Below are 15,132 nucleotides of genomic sequence, written 5' to 3' on the forward strand. Positions count from 1 at the left end.
TTGGTACTTCTCTCATAAGGCTCTCGTGAGAGTTCAGTGAAGGAATCCAGAGAAACCGGATTATTATCTTAATGATGAGAAAAAAGACTCGAAAGAAAATAGCATCTGAACAGTTTCCTAAGTGTTGTCCTACTCCCAAAGCCTTTCATAGTAACAGACCAGTGTTAGGAGCAATTTAGGTAATTTGTAGTTATTGACCAAGTTCCCTATTTCTCAGTAATAGGATTTATAAAACCGGAATTGGCTTTCTGTGTTGTTGTTTGTTTTGGTGAGGAAGATTGTCACTGAGCTAACGTCTGCACCAGTCTTCCTCTGTTTGGTATGTGGGATGCCACCAAAGCATGGCTTGATGAGCAGTGTGGGTCCCTGCTGGGGATCTGAACCCGCGAACCCTGGGCCACTGAAGTGGAGCACACAAACCTAAGCACCACGCTGCCAGGCTGGCCCCAGCTTTCCGTGTTTTAAAATTCAAATTTAGTTTTAGTTCTAGATGTTTAACTACCACTGCTATATCAAGCAAAATTATTTGAATCAAAATACAGAGATGAAGTCTATCACATGGGAAGAGGGTGGGCTTAGAAGAACAATGTATTGATTTGTTTTCCTTTTTGAATTTTTCTGAATATGCGTTGAAGTATTATATGCCGTAGTAAAACCAAGAAGTTAAGTTAATGAGAAGCATAAAACATTTCTTAAGATCATGGCTAGTTTACTGGTATTACGTATGCTTACTGGCTCTAATTTAATTAACTGGTGCGTCCATGGTAATGAACAGTTGAGCACCACCCTGTCTGTGTGTAGCACGCGTTCGTTCTGGATGGTTTCTGTGGATCCAGGCAGAGGTGTGGTCAGGTCTGTGGCCCTTTGCCGAGCAGGGTCATCATACCGCAGCCTCCATGGGTCTCAGTTCAGTTCACACCCCAGGAGCACTTACCCTTGATCATTTTAGTTGGGCCTTCTTGGTATTTTATTTTAGTGATTGAAATATTTTCTGCATACATTATGTTCATTCTGGAAATATTTTAAAGGGTGGTTGTAGTGAAACATCTTTATTTGTACACTTACTCTGATACAATAGTAGGAGAAAAAATTACCATGAATCCCTAAATGGTGGGCAATTATTGTGTTATTGTTTATTTAAAATTTGAAAAGCAAATAAATGTAATTCAAAGATTAAATGTCATTCTTACTTATGTATTTGATTTTGCTTAATTGACCTTTCAAGTCAGCCAGCTTATTTGAAATAGTAAATTCCGTAACCTCAAGATGAAATGTAATCATGTATTTTAGAGATCCACTCTTGTCCGCTGGTGATGCAGAAAGACACTCGTGAAACTGCTAAGCCAATCGCAGTCTGCCAGCACTCGACTTTTACTATTTAGTATGTAAACAGTCATCCCCATTGCTGTGTTACTTGGCATGTTACGCAAAACCCCATGTGAATTTTGAGTTAAATTTGACTATATTTCTTGACTCTAATCACTCTTCTGTCACATTTCCTGTTCTGAACGTAAATGTGGCTGTCTTCTCCTTACTGGTAACTGTCACTGGCTCCTCAAGTCTACCAAGTAGAATGTGTGACAAAGATTCTTAACAGCCAGTGTATTAGTGACAGGGCCAGCAGCATATGCCGCTTTCCTGCGTTCCCCCTGGGCCCACGCCAGTCTTTCTAGCCTGTGATTTTCAAGGGCTGAAGGTTTCAGGTAGAAGAGGCAGCTGGCGGGGAGCAGTGGTGCTGTCCTGTGGATGTTTTAGCGGAGTCTGAAGACCGGAGTCCCGTTGGACGTGCTGATTCCTCCGCCACTCCTGGGACAGCAGCCCACCACGAGGTACGGGCACTCCATCCCCCACACGGGCACCTGCCTTCCGGAGAGAGAGGGCAGAGGATGCCCTTCCGGCCTGGGTGGGAGAGAACCCATTGCTGACACCATTACAGCTTTTGAACGGCTGGGGTCCATACTCACATCTCTGGGTCTCCAGCTGTCGATTTTTCTCAGTAGTCTGTCTACCTCTGGGGCTGCACCCACGGGAAATGGTTTGGCACCTTCCCCTCCTAGTCCTCTCCTGCCTCCATCCTCTCCTGTCTTAGTGTCTTCATCTCCTCTCCTGTCTTCCACTCTCCTGGTATAAAACCATCAAACTGCAGCCACCGCTTACAAACCTAGCCCCCACCCCCAGCTGGAAATACTAAAACCTGGAATAAAATGCATGTGTGCTCTCAGTACCTACGATGGCTGTTTTACAACTTGAACTGTCTCCATGTTCACATCTGAGCAGCAAGCCCTTGAGGTCTGGGCGGGGAAGGGGAGAAGGTCCATGGTGGAGGAGGAGAGCAGGGAGACTTGTCTGGAAGCTGTATTTGCATATCTTATGGAGAATAGGTAAGCATCTGGGTGGCTTGCGGGTGTGGTGCAGATCATGGGGCCTAAACCTACCCCTCCACCCCCTTCACCTGCTGAGAAATGTGTGTGGCCATTATCACGTTTCCTTCTTGCCTCCTGCCCTATACCCAGCAGCCCCCTCAACTGGAAAACATGGGAATTGGAGGGGAATGTGGCCAGTGTCCTGGTGACCGCGGCCCAGGGAGGTGGGGCTGCTGCTGCTGCAGCAACTACAACAGGGGCGGTGTCATGCTGTGAGGGCTGGGGGGGGGAGGGGGGCAGGGGCGGGGGAAGGGCAGGGTGGGTGTTCCCCCCACAGGCACATCCGAGTGCTTGTGAGCTAGCCTGGGGCTGTGACCACAACTGGTTATGTTCCTGGGTTAGCACAGAAAAGCATATCCTGTGGAAAAATAATTTTTGGAGATCTAAACACTTGATAATTATCCTTAATGCAGGGGCTGCCTATATGAAACGTTGACGTTGATGCGTTGCTTTGTAATTGCTCGAGCAACTTTTCATTTATTCCACAAACATTTGAATATTATAGGAATGTTTTCGTGTCTCTACAAGTAGGACATAAGTGATAGTGAAGCTGTCTCGTGTTGAACCACTGCTGTAATAATAAATGTATTGCTTTGCTCACAGTGATCGCTCACTAAGAGAGCTTCGTGTCGAGTATTTCCTGTATCATCATCACCACATAACTGAAGCTGGACTGTTTTGCCTGTTCTTTGAAAACTGGGTTTTTAATTTTAAAATGACTGCCTTTCAGCAATGGCATTAACATCGTGAGAAAGCAAACAGAATGATTCACGGAAATGCCTTTTCCCGGCTTTCTCCCCTGACACCAGCGTGCGGGCTCCTTTCCCACCATCTTAGAGGCACTGGGAGGTTGTGAAGGATTTTCTCTCCAGCGTGCGAGGACTCCGCCTGGGACTTAGGACGCCCGCTCTCCCCGGGCGCCTCTCCCCGCCTCTGATGGATTAACACCAGCCCCGGGCGGTGGGAGGCCTGCGGGTGGGGCCGAGCCCCCGCCCTCCGCCTGTCCCGGCGCTGTCTCCTCGCATGCAACAGTCGGTCGTGACACCAGCCAGGCGCAGCCAGCACCTCGCGGGGCCGCGTCCCCGGCCCGCGCGCTCGGCTCCTCCTCCTGCCGGCGACTCTCCCGGCGGGGACCAGGCGGCGCCCGCACTCGCCGCGCCCGGGCGGCTGGCGCTGTCCCGCCGGATCAGGCCGAGGAGCCCCCGAGTTAGAGGAGAGCCTCCGGCCCCGGAAGGAAGGACAGGTGCCTTAGCTTAAAGTCCCCAAGTGTGGGCGCCGGGCCCTGAGGCTGGACGCAGGTGGGTGCGGAGCGGGGACGAGGGCGCCGACCCGGCCACTGATGGGGAGGGCAGCAGGCTCCGCGCGCCCCTGACGAGGGACCGCCCCTCTGCTTTCAGGGCGCTGATGATCCGCCGGCTCGGCAGCACCATGCCTTTCCCGCCCGTGCCGCCGCCGCCGCCCGCCCCGGCCCCGGGGCTCCCCGCCGCGCGCCCGCCGCCCCGGAGGCCCGGCATCCCCCGGAAAGCGGCGGCGCCCGCCTGCGCCCCGCCGGGGCCCTCGCCGCCCGCTGCGGCTGGGGAGAAGAAGAAGAGGCCCCCCGAGCGGCCCGAGGGGCTGCTGTCCAGCTCCTGGCCCTCGGCCACCCTGAAGCGGCCGCCGGCCCGCCGCGCCCCGGGCCCGGCCCCTCCGCGCGCCCCGCCCCAGGCCGCGCCCGGCCGGCCGCGCGCCCCCGCCGCCTGCGCCCCGGCCCGGCCGGCCGGCTCCGGCCACAGCCCCGCGGGGGCCACCGCCTCGGGGGCGCGGACCGCCGGCTCGGGGACGGCCGCGGGGGCAGGGCCCGACGACGCGCTGCGCTTCTCCCTGAGCCTCACCCCCGAGGCCGTGCTGCTCATCCAGAGGCGCCACATGGAGAAGCAGCTGCTGGCGCGGCCCCGGCGGCCGCTCCCCTCGCCCTCGGCCGACGCCAGGCGGCTGCTCGCCCCCTGCCCCCGGGCCACGGCCGCGGGTCTCTCCCGGCGCCCGGCTCCGCCCGGCGGCCTGCAGGCCCTCGACCTCGGGCCGCGGCCCGCCGACCTGCGCCCGGTGCTCAAGGTGTCGCTGCTCAACGAGCGGCACAAGTACGACGACGTGGAGTACGAGGAGGAGGCCGAGGTGGTGGACGAGGGCCTGGTCCGCAAGTGCACCGAGTGGCTGCGCGGCGTGGAGTCGGCGGCCGGTCGCGCCGGGCCCCTGGACGCGCTGCCGCACCTGAGCACGCTGTGACCCGAAGGACGGACGCCTCCCGAGGCCGGCTCCCGCCTCCTGGCACCTATGAGCCAGGTGGGCTTCCTGATGCCCGTCGCCGCCTCCCGGGCACCTGTGAGCCAGGTGATGCTCGCCGCCGCCCCCCAGGCACCTGTGAGCCAGGTGACGCTGCACGCCCACCTCCCTGCGCCTGGGAGCCAGGTGGGCTTCCTCGTGCCCGCCGCCGCCTCCTGGCCACACTGTGGCACCTGAGCACCTGTGTGCCAGGTGGGCCTGGTGGGACGAGAGGGTCTCACTCGACGCTCACCGCCCACCCCCTGGACGTGCTGCTCCACCCGGGCGCCCTCGGGGGAGACACAGACAGCCTCGCCGACCCCCATGGCCCACCTCCTGCCCAGGCGCCTCCCCGCTCCCCAGCCGGACAGCCGAAGCCCCTCCCTCTCCACACTGGTGGTCTCGACCCCACAAGTCTGCCTTCTGCACCATCCTGGTGTCCTTGCCTCGTGGGGGTGTAAGCAGCGGTGAAAACGCCTCTCTGCCCCGGTCCCCTCAGGTTCTTTGAGGCCCTGTGCTGCGGAGTCCTCGGTAGGCGGGTGTCACTCTCTGCAGGTGCTGGGCCGGGGTGCCCCGGTCTGAACAGTGGGTGACAGCCACGAGGAGGGATGGGGGACCAGGAGCGCGGGGTCTGTTGCACAACCGGACGTGGCGCTTCATTTGTGATTTTGTTTCTTCTCGAAAGAAGAGACGTTGCGGGTATTGGAAAGCCTGAAAATGGAAGGTAACCGAATGTTCGAACTCGGAAGGCGAAGGGGCTAGCCCACCGGGAGCTAGCCCACCTGGTGGATGGACGCAGTGATGGCAACAGTGCCGTGCTCACGACACGACTCTCCGCGGGCTGCGTGCTCTGCGGGCCTCTCTGCCAGCCGCGGGCAAGCCTGCCCCACACACACTCTCACACACACGCACATGCTCACGGATGCTTACCCTTCCACTCACACACTTACACTTGCTCACGCAGTGCTCTCACGCACACGCTCTCCCACTCATACATACACACACACTCACACTCACGCTCACACATGCATGTGCACACACACACACCATGCCTGCCCTCGCACAGACTCATTTGCTTACATGCTCACACACACCCTCACACACTTGCCCTCACACATTCACACGAGTGCACACACATGGTCACTCACGCTCACACACATACGCACCCTTACACACAGTCATACTCTTGCACACACGCATACATACAGTGCCCTCACACTCACACATACTCATGCTTACATGCGTACACACCCTCACACTCACTCTCACACGCAGGCACACACTTTCTCACACGGCCTCACACACTTGCTCTCACACAGATACACACTCACACACAGTCTCACACTCACACACACACACACCCACACAGGTCTTCTCAAGCACAGCTGCAGGCGTTGTTTTCAGTGGCTGCGTTGAGGTGCGAGCGGGAGCGAGGGGCAGCTTCTGGTGAAATTTGTTTGTATTTGAAGCGCTGCTCACAAAATACCTTTTGTGCTCCAGAAAGAAGGAGTAACCAGAGGAGAGGGGAAGAATGCAGAAAGCTGTCCCCAGACGTGGAACAAAACGTCCTGGGCTGGAGGAGCGATTCCTTTGAGGGAGAAAGCGGGGAGGGAGTTCCTGGGGGGCACGGGGTAGAGGTGTGCGTTTTCCGTACTTTTAATCAGTGTGTGAAAATCGTAGTGGCTTTGTACCGTGGTATATAGTGATTTTAAAAAGAAGAAAATTTCTATTTATTATTTGAGTAAAGAGTAAAACTCCTCTGCCTTATAGGAGACATACCCTTCCCGGCTAAGTCCAGGCTGATTTCTAGATCTTTCCTCCGTGGGTCAGAGTGTATTTAACTCTAAGATTGAGAAGGAAAAAAAGTACTATAATCAGATAAGGCTGATTATAGAAGAGTAATGTATTACCTCAATTTTTGACTTATTTTGTAAAAGTCAATAACTACTTTAATGTTTATCTCGTTAGACTTTAACGTGTCAAGTCTTAATTATATTTTCCATTGAAGCCTTACATTTTTGAAAACCGATTTTCTATTTTTCTCGTGGAGGTCTTTGCTCTAATCTCTCTCCCTCTCTCTCTCCCTCTCTCTCTCTCTCTCTCTCTCGTGCTAGGCACAAATTGAGTTAGACAGGAAGCACTGAGTTCCCTGGGAGCTAGATCAGCCACCAGATGAGTTGCCAGAACAAAAACCCTCCCCACTGAATAGCTTTTCTTCTCTGACCCCTGTTTGAATGCAGAGAGCTAGATTGCTTTTATTTAAAACGAGCGTATTAATCCCAGAGAGGCAAAGTTAGCGACCGTGAGGAGGTGAAATTGAGACTCAAGCCCTGTGATGCTCTGGCTGCCCCACCTCCCCCACCCCGTGGCATCTGCCGCTCCAGTCCTGGGGGAGGAGGTCCCCTCTGGACGTGCCCCAGCAGGTTGGGAGTGAACTGACTGTGAGGTCAAGGTGCGCAGCATCATAACGTGGTCTCTTTTGCACTGGGTGCGAATATCAATAGTTAAGAGGCCCGGGTTTCTGCCCATCGTTCCAATAGCAACAAGGTTTTTAAAGACTTTCCTAAAGTCGTTAACTTTGCTGAGCATCTGTTCCTGTCTTCCTGTGTCTTCTGGGTCATGTTGCTGTTACAGTGTGTAGGTCCCTCTCTTCCCCTGCAAGTCTATCTCCATGTCCCTGTCACTTTCTTTCTTTCCTTTCCTTTCCTCACCCTCTCTCTGTCTCTGGGTCCCCTCCCCATCTCTCCCTCTTAGCTGGCCACAGGACGACACGAAGCACTTTTTCCTCGTTTGCATTTGTGGGATGGAGTTTTGTGTGCCTTGTTCTTTGGTCTGAAAAGCCGATGAGTGGAACAGGAATGTTGCCCTGGTTGATGACCCTTAATAAAAAACGAGAAAGGTTCTGCCCATGATACGTGATGTCTATTCATGCTGTTACTGTTTGAGAAGGTTTTCTAAGTCGCTATGCTACAATTTCTTAATGTTTTGAATAAAAGAGAAATTCATTGCCTTGTACTTCTTCTTGAGGAGGATGTTAAAAACTGGTCAGGAAGAGATCACCGAGGCATTTAGAATTCGTCTGAGATGGTCTCTCCTTAGTGCTGCCCCATCTGAGGTTCTGGAACTTCCAGGGGTTGACAAAGGTTCATTGGCCTTAATTACTGCTAGCAATTACCAGGATTTTAAGAATTCTAATGATGATCAAATATTATCATAATAAGGCTGTTTGGCACTGGTACTTAACCTTTTGTACAACCTTCTGATACAACCCCCAAGAGAGCTGTATTCCAGTATACGCCTAAGAATATGCACCACCTATCAAGAGAAATGTGCATGTGTTTTGTGAAGCTCATGGACCCCAGATTAAGAACTCCTTCTTCTTTTTTTTTTTTTTTTTTGAGGAAGACTAGCCCGAGGTACCATCTGCCACCAATCCTCCTCTTTTTGCTGAGGAAGACTGGCCCTGAGCTAACAGCCATGACCATCTTCCTCTACTTTATATGTGGGACGCCTGCTACAGCATGGCTTGATGAGCGGTGCCATGCCCGCACCTGGGATCCGAACCGGTGAACCCTGGGCCACCAAAGTGGAATGTGTGCACTTAACCACTGCGCCCCCGGGCCGGCCCCAAGAACTCCTTCTATGTACACTCACTAGAACATTTTTCTTTTAGTGAAAGTATTTCAAGCTGGTAGCTCATATCAATCAGAAGTTAAAGGTTCAATTTGAATAATGGTGAGGACTATTGGATTACTCAAACGGGATATGTCACTTAATAAATGTGGTTTGTGTTTCAAATCTTTGAGTCCATGGGGAAAAAAGTAATAAAATGTGTCCATGGAAGTAAGAAGGTAGGAACGATGCTCTCGCTGCATCAGTAGTGATATTATCATTAAATTCTCCCATCACAGGGGTTGGGGGCTCCCACCCCAGAGGATTAAGCTTCCTAAATTGTAGCGAGAGATCATGGAACGTCAGTAAGTGGACGTGCATGTGAAATCCCCAAGGTTGAGCGCAGATGGCTTAATGTCCTGTAGTCAGGGAATACTCTGGCACTTTAAGATGGGTTTTATGTTGATCTGCTTTATTTCCAGAAAAAGTAGATGCCATAAGTCAGAAACTATAGTTCTGTGGTTTCCCGGAAGTCGCACATCTCCGTTGAGGGTGGTGATCTGCGGGATCTGGTATGTTACACTGACTCTGAAACCATAATTTGGTACCATCGATTTTGGCATGGAAATTTCAGCCAACCGTGGTGTGTCCTTCAAGGCAAGCCCTGAACTAACAGTCTATGTGAAATAAGCAATAAGAACACTTGTGCGTTACCAGAACTGCTCTCAAATGCCTTTGCAACCTGTGGATGCCCAGAGTGGCCCAGTGCAGACCCGCAGAGCCTTTGTCCAGATGCTGACCGGTTCAGAGGATGCTGCCTCAGGGGCCGGGGATGGTGGTGCCACGCCCAGCTTAGAGACTGAGCACCTTCCCTGGACCGTCTGGGAGTAGGTACCTCACTGATGTTAAATGTGGCCTTTAGAGCCTTGGAGACTAGAGTTCCCATACTGACATTGTCCTTTGTCAGCCGTCTCTCATTAAACTTCTGCGTTACCGTCTCCTCTTCATACAATGGGGATGAGACAACATGGCGGATCCCATAAGGAGTATGATGGCGTGTGTGTAAAGCATTTGGGACAACACTTGCACGTCACCAGCTCAAGGTCACCTGTAATTATTACCACCTCAAAAAATCTTCACTAATCAAAAAATGTCATTCTCTGGCACTTATATGTGCAAAATCAACCCCTTCCTGGCTACAGTATTCTGAGGTTTTTCTCTCCAACCATTTAATGCACACCTGTGGTGGGGGCTATACTCCTATTTCCCTGAGGAATTTAAAAATAAAAATATCTATTGTGTTTTACCATCTCATTTCAAACTGATTTATTATTTATGCCCTGAACACAAAATTTAGCTGTGAGCTTTCTAGTAGCGAAGTCAAAATTAAAAATAGTGAGTTAAGTAATATCAATATCTAATAACAAGAAACACTAACACATTAAAAGACATAAACTTTTTCTTAGAGACAATTATTTTTGTGTCATGTTTATATTTATATTATATACAATATAATGGATGGTGTCCCTAATGCAGTTTCTGGAGGATGCATAAATGTTTTTATATCACTGTTGGTTCTCCATGAAAGTCAGTGGGATACTCATCAGCTGCATTCTCTGCTGTCTTGGGCCATTCTACCTTATGGAAGTGGATTGTATGGAAACCTGCAAAAAATGGTAGTGAATCTTTAAGAAGTAGTTTTAGATATATTCAAATATTTAGCAAATACTGGCCTAAAACCCCAGAAAATTGTCTGTACATCAGTTCCTAAACTTTTTGGTCTCAAGACCCCTTCATACTCTTAAAACTTATTGAGGGAAGCACAGAGCTTATGTTTACATGGATTACGTCTACCAACCCTTCCTGTATTAGGAATAAAAACCAAGACCCTCAAAGTGTCCAGGGACCCTCAAAAGTCTTTGGGTCACGCTTTGAGAACCCCTGGTTTCTACCGTATATATATCAGTTCCTAGTGCCCGTCATCTGTGCTGAAATGAACAGCTGAAATACTGGGGAAACATTTTCAGACGCGGATGATCCAGACCCCAACCTAGAGATCCTAGTTCGGTAGACCTGGGAAGGGGCTCAGGAGAGGCTGGTGTGCAGTGGAGTTCGGGAACCACTGCTCTAAAGCAAGAAATACAGGGTGGGACTCAGCAAATACTTGAGGCGGATCTTACAAATTGTGTGTTCTGCCATCAGAGACCCTGAACGTTACTGTATCAGAATATGAGAATCTCCCTTTCTAGGTGTCATGCTCTCTTCCCCAGCCACGTGTTATTCACGGCACGTGGAGGATAACTCGGTGACCAGAATGATGAAAGTTATCACGCATCAGTTTTATTTGCCCGTTGGCTCAGCATGGCCATGGGACAATGGCGCTGGGTCATACTGGACATCCCCCTTCTGGAAGCTTCATCTCAGACCCTCCTCTCCCAGAGTTCCCCGCTGACTGAGGTTCCAAGCCTTCGCTAGGCTACCTCTGTAATCGTCATTATCATTGCCTCCAGATGAACGCTTACAATCATATCACTTTGATAGCTCTATCCCATAACATTACCAGAGGGGTGGGTCTGCTCTGAGGACCACAGACACGCAGACCTGAGTATTGAAAAGCCACCTCCAAATAGTGTACAAATTTTTTTCTGATTTTATGAGCAAACTCTAATAAGTATTTATAGAATATTTTACTTTGAACAGGATAGCATCCCAGTGGGCCCAGAATAATTCATTTCTTCAGCAAATATTTATCCTGCTTCTACTGGATGAGAGGTACCTGAGATATGAGACTAATTAGACACTGTTCCCTCTATAACTTAATGAGTTGACCTGTGAAAAGGTGTAATTTAGGGTACTATCTGCTGGGGCTGGCCCCCTGGCCGTGTGGTTAAGTTCGCACACTCTGCTTGGGTGGCTCAGGGTTTCGCTGGTTTGGATCCTGGGCACAGACCTAGCATCGCTCATCAGGCCATGCTGAGGTGGCGTCCCACATAGCAGAGCCAGAAGGATCTACAACTAGCATCTACAACTATGTACTGGGGGCTTTGGGAAGAAGAGGAAGAAGAAGAAGAAAAAAGATTGGCAACAGATGTTAGCTCAGGTACCAATCTTTAAAAGGAAAGGACATGTCTGCCAAGAGCAATGATTTTGGCGGAGGACAACTGACATTGAGTTGCTCTTTCCGACAGCGATTGGTCTATATTGTTCTGCTCGGGCTGCCCTAACAGAATGCCACAGACTGGCCGGCTTCAACAGCAGTGGGGCCAGATAAAAAGATGGGAAATGTGACGTTAGAGCTTCGGTATAGATAAATCCTACACATCGCTAAAAATACCAGACACACATAGGCAGAGTCAACGTTGAAGAGCAAATCCTGTACACTTAACACCACAGTAATTCCACATGGGTCCTGGGGTCGGCAGAGGGGGGATGTGGCCACCCCGCTTCCCTGAGTTTGTGTCACACGTCCAGGAAAACGGCTCTGCAAATCTGCTCTGGACGTCCTGCCAGCATGGACTCGACACTTTGTCGCTTTATGAACGGAGGGGCCAGTACCCTTCAAGTTAAGATGATTGTAGAGAGATTACAGAAAGTGACCTAGATTTTATTATTTTGTCACACAACAGAGTTTGGGATGGAATTGCGTGGTTTCTATGATGAAAGCATGAGTTTCATTTCATATTCCAGGCAGTTGATGAAAAGACCCTCTGAGACGAACCCAGCTCTCTGGCAGAATGGGAGAGAAGAAGGGGCACTGTGTTCGAGTGTCTGCTCACAGGGAGGCAGATGGGCTGGCAGCACCCCGGCCCAGCCACCTGGCTGCAATCCCAGGTCCACCATGTTCTCAGGGCCCTTAGTTGGTCGCTGTCTCTCCACCCCTGGACAAGGGACAATGGGAGCTGGCCCGAGATGGGGTGAGCGCTGTTTTCCCTGGTGCGGAGGACGAACGTGGCGCATGGTGACCTGGTGTTCACCGTGGTCGGCCATCGCCGCATCTACTAGCTGGGCACAGACCCTGAATGTGAGCCCCGCTGGCTGCGGTGCTGGCCTGGCAGAGACAGTCGAGCCAGAGAGTTCCGGAACAATCGCCCCTCATAGTGGGGACAGCCACTCAAACAAAGGGCTCATTCATGACTCAAGAACAGCGAGCACCCACTTCTGCATCGTCCCAGGGTCTGCGGAGAAACACCGGGAGTCACGGAAGGGTCGACTGAAGAAAATCTAACGATAGAGCATCTTGAATAATCCCACAGTTATTATAAAGCACAGCATCTCAGGGACACGGGCTCGCGTGGGTGCCCAAGGCCCCACAGTCGAAGGCGCATGAAGAAGAAGGTGATTTCTTCTGCATGCTTTGCTCTCCGACTCCATGTAAGACGCGCCTCAAAGTCACAGGCACCTTTTCTGGGGATGCCTATCTGTGCTAGGAGCCTAGCAACTCCAGGGAGAAGTTATAGCCACTCTTCCAAAAACAATGGAATCTTGGCCAGAATCTCAGAAAAATGCGTTTGAAATGCTATACAGGCAGCAGCAGGTGAAGGGACCCCACACCGGTGGACTGGGAAAGGACAATTGGCTGTCCAGGGAAAATGGAACTCTGGTCGTGTCAGTAATAGCTTGCTGCGCGTTGTTTCTAAGTTACTTTGTTTGAGAATTGCCGATAGACCTCGTTAGGAAATAAATGCAGAGCTGAGTTACGAAGAGAAAGAGAATTTTTGAGTTACATAAAGATCGACTGACTAAGAAATAGACTTGTGCTTTCTGAACACAAATGCGGCTGTTTCCAGCTGCACTCGAGACCGTGGAAAGGGCTGGAATTGGCCTGATTTCTTCGTTTTCTATTGTCACCCCATCCCTGAACTCAGCATGCACGCACTTATTATCAGTGCCCTGAAGATTCGAATTTTGTCGTAAAACACAGATATCTACAAGGCTGTGCAAGACAACTGGAGGTGGCCCATTTGCCCCAGAATAAGTTGTTGGAATTCTTTTTATTTGAGGAAGATTAGCCCTGAGTTAACACCTGCTGCCAATCCTCCTCTTTTTTCTGAGGAAGACTGGCCCTGAGCTAACATCCGTGCCCATCTTCCTCTACTTTATATGTGGGACGCCTACCACGGCATGGCGTGCCAAGCGGTGCCATGTCCACACCCGGGATCCGAACTGACGAACCCCAGGCCACTGAAGCAGAACGTTTGCAATTAACTGCCGTGCCACTGGGCTGGCTCTGGAATTTTTATTTTCAAGGGGAGAAGGGAGGACGTGAAGCATTAGAGGAAGTGATGGGTGGGTGGAATAGCAGAACCCGGGGAGAGATGTGAATGGAAGGAATGGGTTAGCCAATGCCCTGTCACTTTCTGTCTGCTGGCCCTGCAGGAGCAGGAGGAGACAGCTGGGGAGCAGGGAGGGAGGGAGAAGGACCCATTTGTGTGGGCTTTGTAAAGTGCCCAAGTTGTCCCCTTTGTCCACCCTCCCAGTCCCCACCTTCCTGGGCAGTGTGCAGGCCAGCCCCTCTCCAAACTTCCCTCATCCTCTAGGTCCAACCAAACTCTCTGAAGCTTAAAACAGTTCTGATACTTGTCTATGGGAAACGCCTTCAGCGTTAGCTTTTAAGGAAACAAACCCAAATCAATATTGTTACATCGTTGTCCAAACATATATGTGGAATATTTCCGGACCCTATTTGTGGGAGAGGTATGGACAGAAGCAGCCCACACAGTTTGCGGGCATCACGGCAGCCTCGCTGGTGTGACTGCCCCCCTGTACTTAGACTGTTTCACGTGGATTGGGTTTATTGAAATGTCCAGAGTCGCCTTTTCAGCCAGTAAAGCCGGCTATGTCTCAGAGCCATGTCTGTTCTGCGAGACACCAATTTCTTTAACTGAAATAGAACCATTAACATCCCCACATTGGATCACAGAGAATGAAAGCCTTGTCCCTTCAGCTGGGGCCGGAGAGCCTGCTATTGTTTCCAGAACATGACTGACTGATTCTGGTACAGCATGTTGATATTGTTGACTGGTCCAGCAAATCAAGAGATGGTGAATTCCAAGTGCTTGGTCTTGTGGGCCCCCTGCCTCTGCATGCACTCCAGTGATGGAGGGTGATGGAGGGTGGTGCTGCCAAGAGAAGCATCTAGATGTCCTTCAGGGGTACCGTCAGATTTGCTCTTGGATATCATTGAACTGTGAACAATCTGTTTATAGTGGGTTGTGTTGACACGGCACAGGTTTGTTTACCAGCCATGCTGGAAGGACCCAGAAGCTGTCTTGCATAATTTCTACAATCCCAGATACTTGACAGATGGAAAGAGAAAATTCCGCCATATGCAACTGAACGTCGGGCATCACATAGTAGAATCATTTTCCGTTAAAGCTTTCCTTATCAGATTTTTAAAAACTATAAAATGACGCATGCTCCTTGTGACGGGAGATACCGGATGTGTAGAGGAAAAGTTGCGAGTCCCCGTTCCCTGCGCCCCAAGGCCTCAGTAGGTCGCCCAGATCAACCTGGAGTAGGTTCCTCCTCCATTCGACCTCAGGTTTGCTACCATCCTCGCTGCTTGTGAGACTGTATTATGCATCTTGCAATTAAGACAAATGAAGTTATGTTTTTTAAAATAAAGTTTATTTGAAAAACATTCATCTGGTATTAGATAAAAGGCTCACCCATTTGCCCTGCAAAAGGCTTTGACGGTCACCAGTGGGAAGCAAAGGAACCCCAGGCCCCAGTGGCTGTCACCAAGGACTTAGGCAAATGTGCTGGTGGTTGTCAAACTCTGACCACTGGGAGGACCCGC

General features: G+C 50.9%; 1 protein-coding gene across 2 annotated transcripts; it reads left to right on the forward strand.

The window, feature by feature from the left end:
- The first annotated feature begins 3,530 nt into the window (after window positions 1–3,530).
- Window positions 3,531–6,698, forward strand: PRR18 (proline rich 18). 2 transcript variants are annotated; one of them, XM_070518360.1, is made up of 2 exons: window positions 3,531–3,666; window positions 3,821–6,698. In XM_070518360.1, exon 2 carries the CDS (start codon window positions 3,828–3,830, stop codon window positions 4,683–4,685), a length of 858 nt encoding a protein of 285 aa, XP_070374461.1. In that variant the 5' UTR covers window positions 3,531–3,666; window positions 3,821–3,827; the 3' UTR covers window positions 4,686–6,698. The 2 variants fall into 2 exon arrangements, with proteins under 2 accessions (XP_070374461.1, XP_044617520.2); XM_044761585.2 differs by having other exon boundaries at window positions 3,582–3,721.
- The last annotated feature ends 8,434 nt before the right edge of the window (window positions 6,699–15,132 follow it).

The sequence above is a fragment of the Equus asinus genome, chromosome 1, assembly GCF_041296235.1.
Source record: "Equus asinus isolate D_3611 breed Donkey chromosome 1, EquAss-T2T_v2, whole genome shotgun sequence".
Lineage (NCBI taxonomy): Eukaryota > Metazoa > Chordata > Mammalia > Perissodactyla > Equidae > Equus > Equus asinus.

Excerpts from the sequence above, each read along its gene's own strand:
- PRR18 (XM_070518360.1), top strand. The coding sequence starts at position 3,828 with ATGATCCGCCGGCTCGGCAGCACCATGCCTTTCCCGCCCGTGCCGCCG.